The 23234-nt window shown below is 36.6% G+C and overlaps 1 protein-coding gene across 2 annotated transcripts; it reads right to left on the bottom strand.

Moving 5' to 3' along the window:
- Positions 1-219: 219 nt before the first annotated feature.
- Positions 220-22325, bottom strand: LOC101165077 (gamma-enolase). Of its 2 annotated transcripts, none has more exons than XM_004074054.4 (13): positions 22015-22325; positions 11420-11505; positions 10971-11066; positions 10044-10102; positions 9080-9149; positions 7782-7915; positions 7534-7625; positions 7315-7445; positions 6861-7058; positions 5444-5645; positions 2911-3019; positions 2128-2186; positions 220-398 (listed from the first exon to the last, which is right to left on the bottom strand). In XM_004074054.4, exons 2-13 carry the CDS (start codon positions 11502-11504, stop codon positions 329-331), a joined length of 1305 nt encoding a protein of 434 aa, XP_004074102.1. In that variant the 5' UTR covers position 11505; positions 22015-22325; the 3' UTR covers positions 220-328. The 2 variants fall into 2 exon arrangements, with proteins under 2 accessions (XP_004074102.1, XP_020562823.1); XM_020707164.2 differs by lacking the exon at positions 22015-22325 and adding an exon at positions 21804-21921.
- Between the last annotated feature and the right edge of the window lie 909 nt (positions 22326-23234).

Raw genomic sequence — 23234 nt, 5'->3', positions numbered from 1 at the left:
CTCATTTCTGTTTTTACAACAAAATGTTTCGTTTGGCAGGTTTAACTGTACATGAACTAATTCTACAGTAACAGTGCACGTCTGGCTTATAGATACATTATATGTATTGTCAGGTGTTTCATCTGCCTACTCTATAAATGTGGGTGCATATAGAATCACCTCCGTCCCTTCAGTCCAGTGCATAATTGATTCGTTAATGTGGCTTGGCTCTTTTTTTCCTGAATTTGTAAGGTCTTTCTTTGTACATGGCTCATTTCTCGGTTGTTGTTTACATCAGTTTGTGTGTGCGCTTGTGTGCATGCGTGCATGAGGCATCCGTCTGTCAGTTTCACAGAGCACTGGGGTTCCTGAAGTTATGTCCAGCAAAGCGAGCCTGGTCACCCAGCTCCTCTTCAATCCTGCAGAGGAGGAAAAGAAGAGGATCAACACTGATGATCAAATTAACTTTAAATCCATTTATTCTTTTTTTCAAAAAGGAAAATAAACTGGTGAAGAAAAAGTTTGTTGGTAAAGTTACTGCCCAGTTTTACAAATCTCTTAATGAAGCATTTTTACTTAAAAATATAAATTCTTTGCTTTGCTTTGTGTTAGATCCTAACAGTTTCTGGCTTCAGGTGACATTATTAAAAGTCTTCATGGTTTTTGAAAACACCTAATGAAGCGATATAATTTTATAATTTAGGTAAAAAACCATCAAGGCAAACTTAGAAAAAAAAAATGGTTTGTTGCGAGTTTGCAAGATCTCAGAAACAGAAATTTGGACTTTAATTTTATTAAATAGAGAAGGAGGGTCTAAGGGCAGAGATTACCAATCGGCTATTGCGTTTCATAACTGATTTTATGTTTTGTACAAATAGTAACGCCTGTTGTTTTTTAATGTTTAAACTTAAAATTTGCTAAAAAGTTTTGGTGATAATTTTGAAGTTTTTGTCAAACATGAGACTTTGTGCTTTTTTTTTGTTTTTAACTGAGTCATTTTTTTCCATGTTGTTGTGGTTCTCCCATGAGCCCCTGGAGGAGTCCTTGTTGTTTTCTTGTTGTTATTTTGGTTGGTCTGTCACTCCTGCAGGTTCTTCCCTGTGGTTTGTTTGTAACCCTTACGTACAAAAGCTAGTAATCATCTTTTATATGAGCTCTGACATGGAGTTGTATTGTGGCATTAAAGTGTTTGTAGATATGCTTTTTGTTGTTGCTTTCTTGCTTTCTTTAATTTAATAGATTTGAAGTATCATTTTTGCTAACAGGTGACCTTAAGTGGTTCAACAACTTCAAGCAAGACAAGCTTTCTTCTTCTGTTTGTTCTATTACATAAAAGTTACACAAACTTCAAAGAAATTTAAGAGGGCTTGAATTGATCTGATTCCATGTCTACTTTTAAATAATAAAGCCTCTATTTTTGTGATTGATGGTCTCAATTACTGTTTTCCTCAGTGTTTTTCCCCACACGGCTCTGAGTGCAGTCTTCATGCAGTAAGGAGAGAGAAGGGTGCGGTGAGCTGATCAAATAAACCTAAAGCTTCTTATGGAGAAGGTACAATGAGAGGCAGTAAAAGGGAGGGGAATGCTGAAAAATAAAGCTGTGCGCTCATAATCCTGGCAAACAGTATCATCACACAACAAAAATCAAGTTTTCCTGATTTGCATCAGTTTAGAATTTCAAAATGCTCATGTTAAACAACATAACATTGATGTAAAGGTGTTCAAACCCTCTGTAACGGGTTCACATACTCTTTAATGGTTTGATCAATAAGCCTCACTTGTTAAAGCCCTTCTAAGTCTCTCCACTGTGCTGTGCTCCTGATTGGTCCAATGGGATTACACCACCGGGCCGGCCCCTCCACCTCCTCCCTGCAGCTGACTGGCTAAGACGCATGGTGTGAGAGCATTTCTGCTGTCGCCTCAGGTATTTCTCAGGCTCCTAACACTAGGACTGCCATTGATCTTAAAGACTCCTGTTTCTTAAAAAAATAAAAGTTAAAAGAATTAAACAAAATTCTAAAAGTTTGAAAAATGTTCTTAGTGTTCTTTCCATTTTGACACAAAAAAAAACAACCATTAAATTAAATGTTGATGGCTCCTTTGGTCGGGTGTACAGAAATCCTGCAGTGCTGCTGTTGTAACGCTCACCTCATGAGCTGGTTATACTTGGCCAGCCGCTCAGATCTGCAGGGGGCGCCGGTCTTAATCTGTGACACAGTTAAACAGAATACAAGTGAATAAAAAAAAACTGTATGAAACTTGGAATTATAAACAAAGTTCTTAAAGTCATTTTCTATTGAAATTTACACGAAATTGTATTTAATCATTTTTATTCCGGAATTAAATAGTTTTATATACTTTAAAAATTGTAAACTATATTTAAATTAACTAAGGAGCATAGACTTAGAAAGGTTCAGCAGATTGCAAATACATCGTCCTGCTTTTAGTAATAAAAACACTTTTTTTTAAACAGAGCATGAATGATTTTAATTGCAAAAATGTTTAACAGTTATGTCTGTCATTACTTAAATACTATAAAACCTCTTTAAAAAAATGAAAATGTGTAGATCTTACTGAGCGGCACTACATCGAGACACAACTTTGCAAGAAATTTAAGAATATTTGAGCCAATTTTCAGTCCAAACCCTCAAAGAATTTATTTTGCAGGAGAAAATACAGATTGAGCCCAAATTTAGGTGAGCTTTTTTTACGTTCACACAGCATTCATTACATATTTAAATTCTTGTCTTCAGGCAGTATTAGCTTTCGCCAAGACTTATCAAAGTTTACTTATATTTCCTAGACTTTGTTTAAACTAAATGGAGATCAGCTTAATGCGGTTTAAGGCCACCAAAGCGACACCACGCATGCCAATATTCCAGTCTTATCCAAAACTGATTTGTTTCCTGAATGATTTTTCTTATTGTATACCTGTCCAGTACACAGTCCCACGACCAGGTCAGCGATGAAGGTGTCCTCTGTCTCCCCTGAGCGATGGCTGACCATCACCCCCCAACCATTTGCCTGAGCCAGCTTACATCTAAGAAAACACAAAATATCTTAATATATATATATATATATATACTAGATGTATACTAGTATATATACTATATACTAGACAAGTTAGGATTGTTCATAGTATGCCACTAAAAAGTTAAAGTCAATACAAGTTTACACAGAAATGAATAAGCTTCTGTTTATTTTATATAAATTAACTTGACTAAAAATATTTCAGTTGATTTTACCATAGTTTGTCTAAATCAGTTGTTGTAAAATTCAGCACATGACTTTTGTCTAAAAAGACAAAAAATAATAATTCAATAAGTGTTTACCCCTAGTTTTAAATTAACTAAAAAAGAAAAGAAAGAAAAGAAAACTTAACCAAACTAAACCATAGAATAGAATAGAATAGAATAGAATAGAATAGAATAGAATAGAATAGAATAGAATAGAATATCTTTATTTCTATAGCACTTTTCTCAGAGCAAGTCACAAAGTGCTTAACAAAGAGCAGAAAATCATATCAACAAAGTAAGTAGTAAAACAAAACACAGTAAAACGTGGTAAAACTAGGACTAAATCAACTAAAAGCTCTCCTAAATAAAAACGTCTTGACCTGAGATTTAAAACACTCAACGGAATCGATCTGACGCAACGACAATGGGAGGGAGTTCCGAAGACGAGGAGCAACAGCTTCAAATGACAGATCTCCTCTAATCTTATAGCGGGTTTTTTGGAACGCTTAAAAGATTCTGGTTGGAAGACCTCAATGATCGGGGCTAAGAGTATGGGGTTAAAAGGTCAGATAAGTACGTCGGAGCTTGACCATGCAAGGCTTTAAAAACTAAAAGTAGAATTTTAAAATCAATTCGAAAATTGACAGGTAACCAATGTAAAGCAGACAAGAGAGGAGTGATGTGTGTCCGTTTACTTGTTCCTGTTAAAAGCCTCGCTGCAGAGTTTTGGACAAGCTGAAGACGGTTTAGGGAACGTTTGTTAAAACAGGTAAAAAGAGAGTTGCAGTAAGCTAAACGAGAGGAAATAAAAGCATGGATAATTGTTTCCAGGTCTGATCGAGACAAGATACTTTTTAATTTTGCCACATTCCTCAGATGATAAAACAGTTTTACACTATCTGTTTTGAGTGACCTTCCAGGGACATAGACCTGTCAAACAACACCCCAAGATTTCTGAGGCTTGACTGGACAGAAGAGCTCAGACACCCAAGGTGTTGACTGATGGACGGGATTTTATGTTCAGGGGCAAAAATAAGTGTCTCGGTTTTCTGAGTATTTAGGACTAAATGATTACTGTTCAGCCATGTTTTAATGCTCGTTAAGCAATTCAGCAAATTTTAGTCCCATAAAAGCCTTATTTCTACTATATTTTATTTTTTTAATCCACTTTGCAAATGGTGCTGCAGTCAAAGAGAGACAAGACTTTCACATTAGCACTAGAGGTGGAGCTTATGTGAGCAAAATGCAAATAAACAAAAGTTAGGTTTGAAAATGTAGAACCGTTCACTCCAATAAAACACTTTACTAAGGAGTAACTCCCGAAGCTACTAATCTAACTTCATTAAAGTTGTTCACATATTTTCAGGTTAATAAAAGTCGCTCTGCATAATGAAGTCTATAAATCACCCTCCAGCTTGAGGACAACTGACAGAGATAGGAAGAGATAGGCAGCATCAATGGATGGAAAGCTGGCAAACTGCTTTGCTGTTGTAGTCACCTCAGACCGGAAGGAATCAGCTCAGGCGCCACAGATTCCTGCTGTAATCAGTCAAATATGATCAGATCAGCATTAGATGACCTGATAGGAGCGGCGACTTTCTGTCTGCTAAGGAAACACGACTGAGTCAACTGAATACCGTTTTCTGTCCTTTCAGTTGCTCAATCTCAACTATCTGACATTATTTGTACTTTTCTAAATCTAAAGTACCAAAGCGTAATCTATGGTTCTTTCTTTTGCGAAAGAAAACATGAACTCAAAGCTGTCTGAGTCTGGAAATGATCTTTCCCTGCTGCAGTCATAAACTTCTTCATTAGACAAGTGCATTAAAGAGGTTGTTACTCATCTGTGGCCTCTGATCATCCGACATGTTAACAACCTGAAAATTAAGACGTGCACAGATTCTTCAAGGTTCCTGCAATTACTCGTCAACTGAGCAATTAAACACCTCTGATTAATGATGCAGGCAGATTATAAAAGGATGGATGCAGTAAATCCCCAGTTCTGCTGTGAGCTTTTTATCTCTCAGCCTGTTTCCTCTCCAGCCTATAACTATTCTTCTCCATCATGACTGCAAGGTTGCAGACAAACTGCTTTACAACAGTAAATACTCATGCCAGAAACAAAACATTCATAAATTAATCATCGTGGAAAAAACAATCTACTCCAAATGCTTCTGCTATATATGAGCTAATGATGAAGAAGTGATGGGAACTTTAAGTGGACATACGCCTGAATGGCCTCCGTCACCGTTCCGATTTGGTTGACTTTTAGCAGCAGGCAGTTGCAGGCTCGCTCCTCGGCAGCTCTTTCTATCCTCTTGGGGTTGGTCACTGTCAGGTCGTCTCCAACAACCTGGATCCCCACCTGTGCTGTGAGGCGGGACCAAGCCTCCCAGTCGTCCTGGTCGAAGGGATCCTCGATGGACACCACTGAGATGAAGAAAGCAAAGGTCACACTTTTTGAGGAGTCTCCTCATGTTATGGAAAAGAAGTTACCTCATTTTTATCAGACATGTATTCTGCTTAGATAAACCTAATTGTTCTTGATTAAAAAATGAATCATAAGACATCTCATTTTAACACGTTTATGAAAAAAATCATTGGTTTTAAAAATAACTTAATTCAATTTTATTTATATGGCCCAATATCACAACACAGTTGTCTCAAAGGGCTTCACACCAATAATTGCATGCTTTCTGTTTAATAGAAAATACATTTTACAATGGCTGCAATATGTCAAAAAATGTTTAAACAGCAGCTGATTTGTCCCTATAGTCTAAAGATTATAAGGATCTATTTTCACATTAAAAATAGTGTTTTCACAAAGCCCTTGTAAATTCTACTAAAGTCTACTAACAAAATCCAGCTAAATGAATATAAAATAAAACTCTGTGACCAGTGGAAAGTTCTTCAAACAAGCTGACTCCACACACAACAAGATTTCATATCATGGAGAGAATGGCAGGACCCACTTCACACAGTTAAAGTCGCAGTTTAGGATTAAGTTATAGATTCTGACCAAAAAGACACAAAGAATTGTCTGACATTTGACAAAATGTGTTTAAATTCTTTAAATCTGTGATTCTGAGGACCGAATTACATACAGTGTGGCTACTTCAGCACTTTGGGTTTCTGGATTTTACACTTTGGTGCTGCTTTTGTTTTCATTAAATGTTATTATCTTTAAAACTGTGCCAACAGTTTGACAAGAACTATTTTTGACCACCAGCAGAAAAAGAAAAAAGAAGACATACAATCAGTCCAATCAGTGCGATCCATTTAATTGAAAGGGAACACTAATGCCACTTTCTGTTATTTATGTCTGAATGTGTGTTTTTGTGCCTCTCTTCGTGTTGAGGAATTATGGCATTGTTTTTTAAGGTGTCTATGCAATGTTAATGTTTTCATAAGCTACTGTCTGTGTCTTAAATGAAATTACCCCTCTAAGATAAAGTTTAACTGAATTGAATTGTACTAAATTAAATTAAATTAAATTGAATTGAATTAAATAGAATAGAATAGAATAGAATAGAATAGAATAGAATAGAATAGAATAGAATAGAATAGAATAGAATAGAATAGAATAGAATAGGATAGAATAGAATAGAATAGAATTGAATAGAATTGAATTGAAGAAAGTTGCACCTGTGTAGTTGTTGACGAAGCTCTGGTAGATGTCTGCCAGCTCTTCTGCAGTGATGTGTCTCTGTGGATCAGGTGGGGATTTAAAGTCCAGGTCGTATTTGCCGTCACGGTAAAACTCTGAGGCCGCCACATCCATCCCCACCACCACTTTGTCCGTGAAACCTGCCTTCTCTATGGCTGTCTGCAGCAGATCCAGAGCTGGTCCGAGATGAGCAGAGGACAGAAGACAAGAAAAGGAAATTATATTTTTAAAGAAGCCAGCAGACAATTTTTAACTGTAAGGTGTTAATCTGAAATTTATAATTCCCTTTTTGGTGATTCCTCCTTGTGCAAACCAGAAATAGTCAAGAATAAAAAGCTCCTGCTTTCTTTGCTGTGAGATTAACAGGGATGATTGACGTTTGGAATAGCTTATAGGCTAACAAAGCCAAAAAAATCATCATTTATTTCTCACCTTCACTGTTTTCCAGAATGTTGGGGGCAAATCCCCCCTCATCTCCCACGTTGGTGGCATCCTGCCCGTATTTGTCCTGAATGACCCCCTTCAGTGTGTGGTACAGCTCAGATCCTATCCTCAGGGCCTCCCTGAGTAGAAAAAAAATGACAAAACTATTAAATCATGTACATTGTTTCTTTAACTGGTAAAATAACCCACTAAATAAGTTTTTCCTACTTAAAAGATTCAGCCCCAACAGGCAGAACCATGAACTCCTGCATTGCCAGTTTGTTTCCAGCATGAGATCCTCCGTTAATCACATTAAACGCCTGAAGACAGAAGAATATGAGATAAAACATCATCAAACTGTCATTTACACATGAATACGCTCATACTGACAAAACAGTTCTAAGTCTTCAGAGACCCTAAAGGAAGACATATTTTCCAAACACATCCCATAACGATGTGATGATTTTGAGTCTTACAGGAACCGGCAGCACCAGCTCTGTGTTTCCTGCCAGGTCAGCTATGTGGCGGTACAGAGGGATGTCCTTCTCCGCTGCGCCGGCCTTACAGATGGCCAGAGACACTCCCAGGATGGCGTTGGCTCCAAATTTAGCTGTATAACAAGCAGCAGGACCAAAAAATTAGAACGACTGGTTTCAAAGGATCTGTCCCATTAAAATCCAGGCTTCTTTCACACTAATTTTATTTTCAGTGTAATTTAAAAAGAAAAGTAAACTAAACATCAAACAAAAGCAGAATAAAATGTACTTTTTTTTTTACACAAGAGGAAAAAGGAAGTGTAAATTAAAGGTATTTGTGTATGCAGCTGGGTTCTGGGATTGCGTTTTTTTTTTGTGGTTAGCAATAGAATTTGTTCAGGAGGACAATTGCAGTCTGGAAGCTGAATCCTAGGTGCTGCTGAGGATGTGACAGGAAGAAGCTCCGTCAGACTTCAGCTTGTCAGTTTACATTTTTTTATGATCAGTTCAAATCTCTAGAGAGGTTGCATGGATTTTACCTTGAGCTACAATCCTTCCAAGAAGATGAAAAATAAATATTTGCAAATATAAACAATGAACTGTGAACCCAAAATTAAGAGCCACTGAAAACTTTCTTCTTGTGGTTTTCATTTTTTCCTTGGCGAGTTTTTTCAATGTACTTTTTTGTCCAACGTGGTTAGATGAAGAGTGCAATAAGTTATATTTCAAGTGATGTTCAGACAAAAATGTTGTGTGGAAATATTCATTCATAGTATTTCCATGAAATCAAAACAGAAAAAGGTCTCGCTCTTGGCCAAAATATGTCAACCATTCACACATGAAATATCTGGTTTATCATAAACCAAATGCAGGTTGTGGAACAGGAAATTTAATCTAAAAATTGCTTTCCTTTATTTAAAAGGAAATAGGCAAATAACCTATTAAACGCCTAAATCTTTCATTTATTCTAGCTTGTAAAAATGACATCACTTTCACGGCTGTTTACTCCCTGCCTGAAATAATTAGTTGATGTATTTACAGAGTTGCATTAATCAGCAGCTCATTTGTTTGTCAAAGCTGTAAGATCACGTTGGTTGTGAAATAATCTCTGTAATCTGTCATGTTCTCATCTGCTTTTATGCTCTCCAAAGCAGTCAGTGACAAATAAGCCCTTGCTAAAAAAAAACAAAAAACTTTTTTTTGTTCTTATCTGAGTGAGCAGCTCGACTGCAGAGATTTGCAGCCAGCTGGTAAACTGATGACGCAGCATTAGTCCTTATTGTAATGTGTCGACTCACATTTGTGTTCTGTGCCGTCCATCTCAATCATCATGTTGTCCAGCTGCTCCTGCTCCACCACGCTGATGCCCTGCAGAAACATGCAAATTACCTCCTTATGCTAAAGTAAACTGGCCTTTGATTCATTTAAAAAAATGCAGATGGATGCAGACGTGCAGTACCACAAATCTACAGGAAAATGTATGCTTGAAAAAAAAGTCAACCAAAACAAGGCACAGGAAGACACTTTCTCAAAAGAAGAAAAACAAGCTCGTCACAAAAAACAAAGATGCTGTGGGTTTTTCACAATAAAGACATGTGATTATTGAAAGTAGTGTGAGTATAAACAATAAGTTTTTTTTTTCCTTTTTAAAGCCCTACTTTGAAATGAAATTTTTTCACAATTATCAATTATTACGGTAAGCCTTTTCTGGTTGAATAAAAAACATTTGTTTTTGTGATTGTCATTTGTTTCAGTTATACGCTTACAAAGAAAACATGTGGGGCTCTGGCATGCTTTTCTTTTAATGATTGGATGAAATATTTAAAAACTTCAAAGTAGGAAATACTCTTTGTTTATATTGGTAGTGGGAGATCCATAGGGGACTAATACTTAAACTCTTTCAAGGGGTTTACCAGATATCACAGTCCGACTGTAATGTGGGATAAGACCCAGCAGAAATGGCTCACTGTGACATGCTGCGAACTTCTTCTTTGACCTCATATCATGCTTAACATTTCTTTCTATTGTATGTTAGAATCTTAACATACAATTCAATCACTTTTCCTTTTATTCATACTTTCCTCACCATCTTTCTTATCAATCCTCTAAAAGTGACAATAATTAACATTTTGACCAGGCAAAAATGTGTGTAATGACATGTTTGCACAAATCAAATTCATCAGTATGAGATTAATTCATTTGTTTAATGATCATGCATGGATTTAAAAATGAAAAAATGTCTATACATTTTTTGTGACTTACAGATTCTATGAGGGCTGGAGCCAAAGTGTCATTAACGTGACCAACTGCCTTCAAAACCCCTAAAATAGACAAAAAGTCAGAAAGTCAGGTTAAAACGAGCACCACTACAGTCAAACTCTGCTTTCATATACCAACAATAAAACCTGATGAGGGGATATAATAATATTTTGGGCCTTTTTGGCTGTATTTGTTAAACTGTATAAAAAAAAAAAGGATTTTGGTTTAACGAAAACAATGTACAAAATAGAGTAACAAGTTTTTCTTTATTGAGTAAAAATTTACTTCTCCACCGTGAAAGAGTTAAACAGTTTCACAGCAAAAGCACATATTAAATGACTTTAAAAAGCAAAAGATTGAATAATATTAGCAGTTGAAGCTTTCATGAGCCACCTATTAAAATCGAGCTGATGGGGAAATATGAGGTTTGCTGAAACAACCCTGTCCAATAGTAGCTTTTACATTAACTGTATTTTTCTCTTCACAAAGTTCTAATATACTGTGACATTTCAAGTTATCTCAAATAAATTTAATTGCACACCAAATAACAGGTTTTTGATTGGAAAAATAGTCATATAAAGAAGTGTTTTTTTTCTATGCAGAAAAACAGTCTGTTTCTATTTAAGAGGCTCAAAATTAAAACAATCTCTGTCTGGTTTTTACAAAGAAATAGTTAAAAGATGTTGAAGAGCTCCCTAGGACATGTTCAACTACCACATTTCTTCTTCTCAAGAAGGTTCTGAGTGCTGTGAAACAACCTTGGTGTGAATTTGAGCTTTGGAAAAACAATAAAAAAACTGGGTTTCCTAAGTGTCATATAAAATTAGCCCTACACTGACAAGGATATAAACTTTGTTCTTAAATGTGATTAGTGCTTTGTTGTTGCACCTGTAAATCATAAATGCTAAGATGTTTTTTTTGTCATCGTACCTTTGCCTCTGTAGCGGCTTTTGTCTCCATCTCGAAGTTCCAAAGCCTCATAGATCCCTGTAGATGCTCCACTGGGCACAGCAGCCCTAAATAAACCTAAAAGATGTAAATGAAATGATAAATGCAATGAAAATATTCAAATCAAGATGCAACTTCACTAGAAAATATTTTTTGCCATGCGCATCATCCTACTATTCCTCAGGCTTTTAAAACAGCTATTTTCAGTCAGTGTTCTCTATTTCTAATTGATGGTTTGATTGATTCTGCATGCTGTCCTAAGACAATTTACTTTTATTTTGAAATGGCCGATGTTTAATTTTACACAACACATTTGGTTGCAGTTAAACTTTTTTTTATCTTTCTTTAAGCATTCTGACATCATGGATATCAGTAAATGCCCCAGATAGTGGCAATCATGCAGCTTTTTCCCCCCCTTCAGTGAAGGTCACCTTTTTCTGTGCGAAGATCCACTTCCACTGTGGGGTTTCCCCGAGAGTCCAGGATCTCCCTGGCAACAATGCTGATGATCGACATCCTGAGAGATCAAAAAGGAAAGTAAAATCAAATTCCCCAAAAACTATTCACTAAGTGCATTTATTGCAAACCTGGAAGACGAACTCGTGAAGAAGCATACCCAAAATTGTCAGGTTTCACTTTTAACAAGGGCAAAAGGAGGATACATTTTTAAAAACATCCAGGGAATTACAGTAAAAATATTAGTATTTTTACTTGAAAATGACTGATCAAAAGAAAGCTATATTTGACATAACACATAAAGTGAGATGGGCAAGAATCCTTTCAAATATTACTTTAGCTATTTAAAATGCTCAGTGTCAATATTAAATGTTGTTTAAATATGTTACACACGCTGCCCTGTTTTTCATTTTCTTTTTCTTTTTTTAAATTGTGACTAAAAACAATGCAGCAAGATAACAAATACTGCATCACTTCTAACACTTTATATTCTAATCTATCATGAACACTTCTTGTTTCCAAAATGATTTTCCTCCTTGTTTCTATAAATCTCTTGGTCATCAATCTGAAAAAACAGGGGCACAGAAGTAAAGCAGTCAACCTCATATTGCAGGTGTGATTCCTGCTATTCGGGTCCATTTATTTTGAAGTGTAATTGGACACTGATCCCCATAGTGCTTAATCAAGTTAGCATCTTGAATGGTAACTCTGCCAGCAGCAGTGTCTGAACGTGTGAATGAAAGGAGATTTCTAATGCTGAGGCCTTAGGTGGAACCAGAGGAAATAAACCTATTAAGTGCCCCCCCCCCCCCCCCCCCCCCCCAAATTCTGTTCACATTTCAGCTCCTCTGGATTCTGTCCTTTTTGGGGAAGTTAAGAGTTGATGTAGAAGTCATTATGCTACTCATCCAAACAGCTGCTTTTCTCCTTTGAAGAGCAGCAAAGCATCTTTTAGTTCAGCCGTTGAGATTCAGTTGCCCCGAAGCACAGAATCTGTAGCAACACTACCAGCTTGACGCAGAACCTTCACAGACAATTTTCCAAGCACTTTGGCACCATAAACTAATTCAGGAGTATGAAAAGTCACCAACTATTTTGTGAAAGTTTGTTTGAAAAAAAAAAGTCAATTAAAGCAGGATTTATCAGCTGAATTAAGAATATTGATACCAGCTTTGTTAGAGTTGAATCCATCTCAGTCAACTAATAATCTCCTCCATATCCTGGGATACTGACGGACAAATTAAGTGACATAAATAAACAAGATCAAATAAGAAATTATTGCTTCCCGACAAAACAACAGCAAAGTGAAAAGAAAAGTTGTTCATGTAAAATCCTGCCTTCTTTTTATGCTGGGAGTATGTAAGCCTTGAGGAATATGGGAAGTTTCCACTGAAGCTGTTTACTTTTGCTTCTCCTAATTTCCCTGAAGAGACATCGTGGAAACTCCTGCGGCACTAATGCAGGAAGAAGGCGCCTCTGGGTGCTAACACTATTAGTTTTTAAAAAATATGACAGAATAGCAACAATATGCCCTGAGAACATTGTGTTAAATTTAAGACAGTCCAAAAAATTCAAAGCGTTCACCATCCCAACAGCATCGTGCGTATGCATCCTCATGAATTAGAAGGGATCTCTCACATCTGGCTAATGTCACGAATAGCCGTTATCATTATGTGAGCATTTAGAAAACAAGTTACAATGTATTATTGTTTTAAATAAATTTGTAGCTGGAAGCTTCAGCTGGAATCCACTTAAATTCATTTTGAAGTCAGTTCAAGTTACATTCAGACAGCAAGTCCCAACCAGGCGACCAGTTCATTCAACATAATACAATGAGATTTTTCTTTGCTTTAAATATTTATTATATATTTAACATGTAAAATAGCTTCTGATCTAACCAAGTTTCTATTTAATCTGCTGCTCATCCTGATGTCAAGAGACAACCAATGTGAAGCTAGGTCAGCTTTCCAGGAAACCACTATATTATGTCATAAGTCAGACCCCATTCATTTCAGTGTAACATATTCTAACTGTTCAGCAAATATAAACATATAGTCTGCATGGTCCACCCACTTCAACAATGTTCCAATAATGGCAGTTCGGCGGGATGAAGTAAAGTTTGGAGCACTCTTGGGTAACCTACAAGCCAATAAAAAAAAACAACATGTACACAATTGAGCTCCAATCAAATCAAAATAACTAATTATAGAAACAAATCAATAAAAATCCTAAAACTTTTTGATACCATGTCGTGAACATCTTTGTTTTGGTCGTTTGCTGTACAGCAGTAACTTCCTGGTGGAATGGGCAGCGGGGACATGGATTGGGAGTTTTGGATGTTAAATTGGTAAAGTGGTGATTTGCCCTTATAATGATAAAAATACAGAATTTTTCTGATCAGAGTGTATTTAGATGGGAATTACCAAAATTCTATGGAAACTAAAGGGCTTTACATAAAAACAATCCAAATAAACAATCAAGTAATCAAGTAAAATTAGGTAGCTGCTGTCTGCATAAACCATAAAGACACATATATGTCTCATTTTAGCTACTTAAATGGACTCTTATACAATATATGTTTTACTAAGACACAACATTTTAGATTAAACTAGCTACCAGACAAATCTCATCTCAAAATTAACTTAGAAAGTTAATTTAGAAAATAGCTTCAACATAATCATTTCCTGATTTACCGGTAGTATAAGTTCACATAACAACTGCTACATTTCTACAACTGTTTCCTGCTTTCTTTTAAAAACATTTTTATCTCATTGAAAGTTCTGTTAATTGTTTATTAAATAGTTCATGAGACACTAAAATTGTGTTTGTGTGATTAAAGTTCTAATTAGGTTTATGTAAGCATGAATTATTTCTCTGTTCTCCACATTAACATCAACTTTTTTCTTTGAAATAAACTTCCCCTGAGTGTAAAACATTTTTAGATCAAAATAAAACTTTTATGTACATGTGGAGCAACTACTAAATATACAGTACATGATTGTTATTCTTTGGATTATTTAGAATGCCTTTGACTGAATTATACTTTGATTTTGAAACCCAGACAAAAAAAAGAACAAACAGAGAGATTGAGGCGTCACAGAGGACCTCCTGTCTTTTCTCTCTCTGTTTTTTTTGCCTTAAATCTTCTTTTTACTTTACATTTAATTTTCATATAAACCTTGTATAAGCAACATGAAATAAGCTGCTCTTCATGTGACAGACAGAACTGCCTCGATTAAAAAGGAATTCATTCTCTTTGAAGTGTCTCATTTCCACAGCACCATGATATTATTAACTTGCATGAATTGAAAGCTCTATCCTACATGTAACTTAGATTAAAGTCCACCTCCTCAATTTCCTCTTTTACTTTCCATTGATATTCAAAGCATACAGCATTGTAACTGCAGCAGTGTACAGAGAAGGGGCTTTTATGATGTTCAGGTCTCCCTTCAATATGAATACTTTATGGTGAGGGTTTTCAAATGGTCAGCAAGTAGGCCCCATCCAGCCTGGGAGTAACTTCTCTCTTCTCTATACATCACTAATAAACATTTTCTGGCACTTTTTAAGCCCTTTCCCTTTAACACGTTCTATAAAAAAAGAAAAGTCAATTATGTTTTACCAACAAATGAGAACATTTTGTCCAAAAAAAAAATCAACCACATTTGCTGGTGAAAAGCTCAGCTTTAGAGATCTGTGAGCTAAATTTGGCTGCTGGAGCTTGCAGAAAGCAGCTGCTGTAGTTGTTTTTTAAAAAGCACAGACATGAGAATGAAGCATCAAAGAAAAGGGTTCACGCTGTTCTTTGGTGCATCAGAAAAATTAAGGTAACATCTACAAATAAGGCATTAATAAACAACATTTTTAAAAGATCAACATATGTGGCTCTTTTGGCCTTGTAGCCAGTGCCCCACTTGTAGTTTCCCAACATGAAAGAGAAATGAAATTACTAAAGAAGCTAACACACCAACTTAGTTTGATTCAGTTGAAAAAGGACCAAAGTGTTTGCAGTGTTAGTCCAAACCAAGTGAGAAGGTGTAAACTTCTACTTGCAAACTCTGGTCTCGACCAAACATGTAGACCAAGCTCTGCCACTTCCAAACAAGCTCAGGACGCTTCTGTTTGCTTATGATGTGAATATGAACGGCTTTAGGTCTTGCTCCAGTCCAAACCTCATTAACCCTATGGAACAGACAAGCTGCTGAAGTTGGGATTAAATAGAAGTGTATCTTATATTATTTTATTCTGTTTCACAGCACTACCATATGTTAAAAAAAGAAAAAAGAAAAAGAAAATAAAGATTAAAAATGCGTGATCATAAATGGAAGATGGTTAAAATGATTGATTTCTAATGATATTACTTCACTTGCTCCAAAAATTGACTCATGATTTTTCCTATTGAAACATAATTTGCACATATTTTTAACTTTTGATACTTGATCAATTTTTAATCGGAAGATTTTTGAAACAGTGTTATGTCTATTTTACTGATATGGTATTAATTTTTAATCATGTACATGATTTTTCTAATGAATATAATCTGCATATATTTTAGATAACTGATCTGTATTTGCTTTGTTGATTTCTAAAATAGTCATATATTTTTCTTACATAATAATTAAGTAATTCATCTTCATCATGTGCTTTATTGATACTTCAGGATTCTTAATTCTGTCTAATAAAAGTTATGAACCGGATAATAATAAATAATGTAATAAAATGGTTACGGTATAACAGGGGTAGGATTATGTAAATTCGCTTCCTTCTACTCCCTTTTCAAGCTGATTGTTTTGTTTTTGTGTATTATTCTTACTTGATTGCGTGAAATGAACCATTTCAAATCAAAAATTTAAAAAATGTCGTGAGTCATGAAAACAAAAAGTGTGCAGTGCTATTTTCCATGTTTAGCAGAAAGATGGAGGAGTTGGGGTTTGAGCTCCTTAACTGTAGTGCATAATCAGGAGAAAAAAATACACAAAAAGGTATAGCATCCATTAAGCAATGGAGGAAGTTCTGATGAAGAAAAAGACAAATGCTCATGATGTGTTTAAGCAGGCAATAAGTGCAGCACCTAAAACCACCGTGATTCTCTTTTGAAACTTGCTTAACCTGCATCCTAAGGAGTTCTGGCCAATGGGTGCAATGGTTGTTACAGACGCTCTGTTTACTTGGAAAAAAATGGAATAAGAATACAATCCCAAAAAAACTAAAAGAAATAAAGTCAATTCTTAAACCAGAATAAACAAACAAACCAACAAATGTATCTGTTGTAAACACAGATACATTTTATCAATAGGAGCAGACTGAGTCTAAACTCAAAGCTAAATACATTGTATGAGCCATAAAAACAGCAGATGGTTTTAGAAAAGCCTCCATGAGGGTCTTCACTTGGATTTCACAAGAAATTAAATTCACAAATACAACAATCTTTCTCTATCTTTTAGAGAAGTCAGAATTGACTCAAGTCACCACCAAAGATCTGAAAATCAGGTTTAGAAAATTACCAAAGCTGAAGTCTCATCTCTACTCCACAAAATCTATTTTTGCCGTTTTCATCTGTTATTTCTTTTGTGTTCATTCTGACAAAGCCTGAATGCAAATGCAATGCTGAAAATATCAAGCCATACATATTTATTCATGTCCCCATAGGAACATAAATCCCACCAATGATGTGATGCAGAAGAAGTGCATTATTGTCCTCTGGCTGCTTTGCTCAGCAGTGCTTTGTCATGGAGGACAAGAATCTTTTATGGAAATGCAGGAATATTTCCACCTTTTTTTTTTTTTTTATCCTGAATGATGTCACCCAAAGGCCGCTCCTGTGTGGAGAAGCAACAACACAAACAAAGGTCAAAGCGGTCTTCAGAATGTGTATGAAGTTTTTATACAAGGTGCTGGCATCAGAGAGGGACAATTGCTGACTCAGCAGTGAGGGGATTTGACTTGCGGGTGGTTTTCTCCGCTGGTGCATACAAATTTTATCTGTGTTTGTATTTTCTACACTGGGACTCACTTTAAGCTCCCCCCTGCAGAACTGCAGAGGTGGAGCATAAACAGAAACAACACGATTTTAATTTCAAAATTGTTTCTGCTTCTGTGTCTGAAATGACAGTTTATCTGCCAAAGCATGAAAAACTCTAAAGCTCAGGGATTCATCAGCACGCACTGAGGATAAAGAAGCTCTCCAGCTTTCTGCAGAATCATCACAAGGCTTTTCTTCTTCGTCATCTGTCAGCACCTCAGAGGCATTATCTCAGCTCTCCTGAACGACTGTCTTCTCTCCCTCGCTGGCTCCATCTGTGTCTCAGGGCCGGTGCTGTTTGGCCACGTTGCTTTGCATTACGTAAGCTGAACAGCAGGATCAGCAGCAGGGATGGGGAGGGAGGACACCCATGAACGCATCATGCCACACCTATCTGTAACTGCAGTGCACAGCAGAATGCACACCACAACTGGAAAAGAAATGATAAAAGTGGAAGAGACGGGAATACGACATGGAAATCTAGAGGAAAGTTTTTACTCAATATTGTGATACAAATTACACAATAAAATTCCAGAATGAAATCTTATTTTAGGAAACATTATTTGGAAGAGAAAGTCATCCGTTCTTTTGTAATTTATTTACGACCAAAAGATTACAGTACTGTGCACAGAAGAGGCCTGAGGAGGTGGACATACATGGTATAAACTGCTGTTAAATTATTGTGCAGCATCACAAAAAGATGTGACAAAACCAGGTGACCAGAAAACCAAAGTCCCAGTATTCGTCAATTAATGATCATTCATAAAAATGTAAGATTTGGTAAAAAGATTAACTTCTCATACATGTGCATAGCCCTGTGTTTACTGCTGAGAACCATAAAGTGCTCTTTTAAGTTCAGTCTCACCACCAAACATCAGTTTGAAAACTAAGTGTTTTCACAGCCTGTAGTGAGAGTTCATGATTGTGTGAAGCGAACACGTTTGTTTGCAAAAAGGTTGACTTTTTCCTTCAGGAAATTAAAGTCTAACAGGCTTACAAAAACTTTTCTGGAGTTTATGAAAACCAGAGAACTATTATTCACAAACAGAGAGGAGTTGGAACAACAGAGAAGCTTCAGGAAAAATCGACCATTACAAAATAATCTAAGACGACACTGAGGACTCATCCAAGAAGTCTAAGAAAAGAAGACTTGCTCACATTTAACTAAAATATTTGAAACATTTCCAAGACTTTTAAACAAATCAGCAGACTGAAGAGGTAGAAAAATAACTTTCTGGAAGATGTGCACCTTGTTGCATCGGTCATGAACTAAAGCAACATTTCAGAAAATGAAACATCAGACTAACAATCAAACATGGTGGTGGTAGTATGATAATGTGTGGCTGTTTTGCAGCTGCAGGACTAAGATGGATGAAACCATGAATTCTGTTCTCTCGAAGGAAATTCTGACTGGATCAACATTAACAAAGTTAAGATTTTGGTGTGACGTTGATTGAGTTCGAAAGGGACTTAATGCAAAACAATATGTCAGTGAGAATCACACTACCACGTTCAATTTGATCTCACTTTTTTAAAGAAAAGATTGACTCCATCTTTCTAATAGGCTATAGTGAACTTTTGTGTCATAGCAAACCACACAACAAGCTGTTTTATTCCATGTTCCATATCTCGTATTTCAACTGTTAAATCTAGTACATTTTGTCTTATTTGTATTTTGGCAAAATGCTTTGATCTCTTTCCTCACCTTGACTTTTTTTCCCTGCCTACTTTTAAATCTTGTCTTTTAACATATATCAAAGGTTTGTACACCATAATGCACCTCTCTGTCTGACTATATTTTATTATGTATGTTCATATGAAGATTTCGCGATCCAGTCATCTTTTAAATTATTGTAAAAATCTATTTTTAAATCGTGTAAAATTTCGTTTTTAGCCAAAAAAAATCAAATAAAATCAAATACCTGTGTCGCTTTTTAGAAAATTTTAGGACAGTTTCTGCAGAGTGCCAGTTGTTCACCAGCTGTCCAGTTTTGAGCCATGTGCCAGCTCAGACGAGGAAACCAAAGACATCCATGGATCTCTTTGTCTGCAACTGCATGCATCAGAATGGAGCAGAGCAGGGAGCTTACGGCCCACCAGTCCCACTCACTGTACGTGACTGCTACAAGCTTCTTCCAACTGCCTTTCTTCATCTACTCCTGATTCACAAGAGTCTGAAAAAGAAATACTTAGAAAGGCACATTTCATTTCATTTTCCTTTATATGTCCTCAACCATGAGAAAAAAAAAACACATTAAAAACACCAAAAACACGATTTCATTGGAGTGGGTTTTTAAACATCAAAATTAAATATTGAGATTTTAGTGGTGTTTTCACAAGGTACAGCAAATTGGACAGGGAACGTTAAAATTTTTGCTCCTTCAATAACTTTTGGTTTTATTGCACGCTTGAGGGAACCAAACCCACTCAAAATCTTACAACAGCTTCTCATTTGTGGGCAGTATTTTCCCTGAAAAACACTGACGGAGACCTATAACTATCACATATCTACATGTGCCTTTAGCCCCTTACTTCACCACATTAGACACACAGATTAAAATGTTTAGTGGTTGAATGTTCCAAATGTTGTCAAATTAACATTATCTGGTATCATGCAGTGATGTATCAGAAGGGAACTGCCTCAACACGAGTTCCACCTGTTGCAGGACAATTGACACTTCATGATTACTTTACAGCCTTTACAAAAGGCACGAATCCATTAAAGAAGTAGAATGAAACCATAATGAAGTGTTCCTGTTAGCATGACAGTAACAGAAAAAGTGACCATTTCTTTAAACTTTTAAATGCATGAATTCACAATATTTGCAGGAAAAAGATGGATGCAAGCAGAAATGAATGATGGTACTTGGCTTTGGCTAAATGAAGAGCGATAGAGAGAATGGCCGAGAGGAAGGAGAGAGGGAGGGAGTGATGAAGGACAAAGCAGAGAGCGAATGGATGAAGCAGAGATGAAGTGATGAAGATAAATAATTAAATGACCAACTGGAGAAGAGAGGAGGAAGGCAGGAAACAGAAGGCATGGAAAGCACACAGAATGCGGAGCAGTCTCTCATATGTGTGGAGCCAGTTTTGTGTGCACATAAAACACGTAGCCTCAGCTTAAAAGCATCGCACAGCAAGCCAAAGATGGAGATCAAACATGAACACAATTGACTTGGCACTGAGGATTTTTGATCACACTCAGGATCACACACTCTGTCTGATGTATAAACAAAAATACAACAAAAAATTCACATTTTTTATTTTGAAAGACCACAACGTCACAGGAAGCAGGGCTCAAAAAGGGATGTCTTTGTGTGTAGTGTTGGTACGAACAGAAAAAGCAACAACATTTTCAGGCCAATCTCACGCCCTGGAGGGCTGACGGTTCTTTTTAATTTCTTAACCCTACCTGCTACAATCAAGTTAGTTTCACAAATAGGAAACTGCAATAATAAGATAAAATAAAAACACACAGGACATTGGTCCTTGATGACTGCAGTTTGACACTGTGTTCTGAAAAGGAGTCATCTGGTGGCCAAATTAAGTTACAGCATACTTTCAAAAGCTCAGCGAAATCTCCAACTCAGTTTCACTCGCATGTCAGCTGTAAAGGTTGACTGTCACATAAATGTTTTTTGTCATGAGCCATAAATATGATGATTATGCAGAAAAAAACACTTAAATAATTTAAAAATAAACTATGGAATATAAAGGACATGATTTTATTATATTTGAAGAGCATTATTTAAATACTGGACCAAACATTTTGATCACAAAGTAACAGTCGCTAAACAGATTCTGCACAATAAATCATTAACAAAACAAATCAAATGATCAATAGATTATGTGACATTTAGAATAGTTCCTTGCAGCTCTAGAATACAGGAATTTGCAGTTGCATATTAATTGATAGATGCCAAATCCTGCAAGCCCATTTCATCACCTCTCCACCACCATGCCTTAACTGATTAATTCTTTGAGGTAGAACTGTTTACTACCACTTTGTTTATTTTAGTTGATTCTCTTCTGAGCAAATGCGAGATATGAGATAAATGACGAGATAAAGGCTTCATGAGTCACATTAACAAGATCCCACTAACCAGACCATTGAGTCAAAACATATTTCATATCAATACAATTTTAGCCTCACATTCCACATAACCAGACATTTTACACACGTCTCACAAAAGAGACCATTGTAACACACATTGCTGCAAAGATGCACTCATCTCTGTCAGCTCAGCCACATACACACCCCACACGGACACTTAAAAGTGATAGACAGTTCATCTGCAGTGGAAGCACACACATGCAGCTCTCATGTCTCTTTTCACCTTCATAAATGCCTTTGACAGCCATTTTCCAACATGCATGAGGCTTCATGATGCAGAGACAGCAACATCTACAGCATCTCTCAGCCACACACTCAGACTGCATCCTCCTGCACCCTGTCTGCATCGAGCAGGAACCAACCATAGAGAGAAAAAACAAAACAAGAGAAATTCAGGAGAGATGAAAATAAGAGGAGAGGATTTCCTGTCTTACCTGCCGCCTGTGTGTGTGTGTGTGTATGTGTGTTCTGCCTTCACAGCGACCAGGAAAATACTGGAGAAGCGGAGCAGAGGGGAGAAAAACAAGAGGGGAGGAGGAGTAGTGAGATGTGTGACAGAGGGGGGGGGGAGGGGAGATGACTCAGAGGGGAGATGGAGAGAGGAAAAGGAGGGTAATTAAAAGAGAGAAGATGGACAATGGGTTTGGAGGAAAAAAATAAGGATGGAGCTCAGGAGCGCCGATGCGGAGGTGATGGCAAAGGAAGGGAGGACCGGCTCGAGCTCCCGGAGCCTCCCTGCCTTTCTCCAGTGCTGCAGTGGGGTTCAGCACATCGACATGCAGTTACATAATCCAACCTTCACACTCGCATGTGATGAAGCTCTGTATCTGTGCACCTCTGTCTGTCAACACACAATTTGACGTCTGTTCACTGTTTCATGATTAACAAAGTAAAGTTTGAGAAAAGGTTAATGCGAAGGCGTCCATCCTTCACTTCCCAATGTACATCCGATCAGGGCATAATCTATTAACTTCATGTGCTGTTGAGCAAGGCATTTCAAGACATCTTGGTAAACCTCAATGTGTTCACACATGATAAAAATAATTTGACCAAAACTGACCGTCAAAGATGCAAAATGGTTGTTTTAAAGAAATGTGGTCTCTTTCATTTTTCTTGTCAGTCCAATGATTGCTGGAGTGTTTCCAGTTTGAATAAAGTCTAATAAAGACCAAACTCCAATGAAAATCCTGTCTTTAACATGTTCTTGTGGAATTTTTCTCATGATGGGAAACACACATTTAATCTTAAAATTGCACTTCTGAGTATTTCTTTATTCAAATTGTTGCTCAGGGGTTGGATGTAAAAATGCAGCTGCAATAAGCTTGTAACCGTGGCGTAGAAGCTACTACGGCAAGCCACACCGTCCCTGCTCTGCTCTATTCTGATGCATACAGTTAAAGATCAAATAGATCCATTAACGTCTTCGTTTTCCTCGTCCGAGCTGACATCTGGCTCAAAACTATACAGCTGGATGGCTCTAATGTTGTTTGCCATTTCTGTTTTTTTTATTTTTTTTATTTTGCTTGAAACACCATAATCATAATCAAAAGACCACTGGGAACACTTTTACAACAGATCAAAGTATAATCAAACTTTAAATGAAATAAATGGCACTTTAACTGTTATCACAATTTAAATGACTGGACTTTTTTTC

The sequence above is a fragment of the Oryzias latipes genome, chromosome 11 (assembly GCF_002234675.1).
Source record: "Oryzias latipes chromosome 11, ASM223467v1".
Taxonomy (NCBI): domain Eukaryota; kingdom Metazoa; phylum Chordata; class Actinopteri; order Beloniformes; family Adrianichthyidae; genus Oryzias; species Oryzias latipes.
Note: the sequence above shows the minus strand (reverse complement) of the source record. Positions and strands in the feature narration are given on the sequence as shown.

Excerpts from the sequence above, each read along its gene's own strand:
- LOC101165077 (XM_004074054.4), bottom strand. The coding sequence starts at position 11,504 with ATGTCGATCATCAGCATTGTTGCCAGGGAGATCCTGGACTCTCGGGGA. Across the intron at positions 7,916-9,079 it reads GGACGGCACAGAACACAAAT|CTAAATTTGGAGCCAACGCC; the intron begins GTGAGTCGACAC and ends CTTGTTATACAG. Across the intron at positions 2,187-2,910 it reads TGGGACTGTGTACTGGACAG|ATTAAGACCGGCGCCCCCTG; the intron begins GTATACAATAAG and ends ACTGTGTCACAG.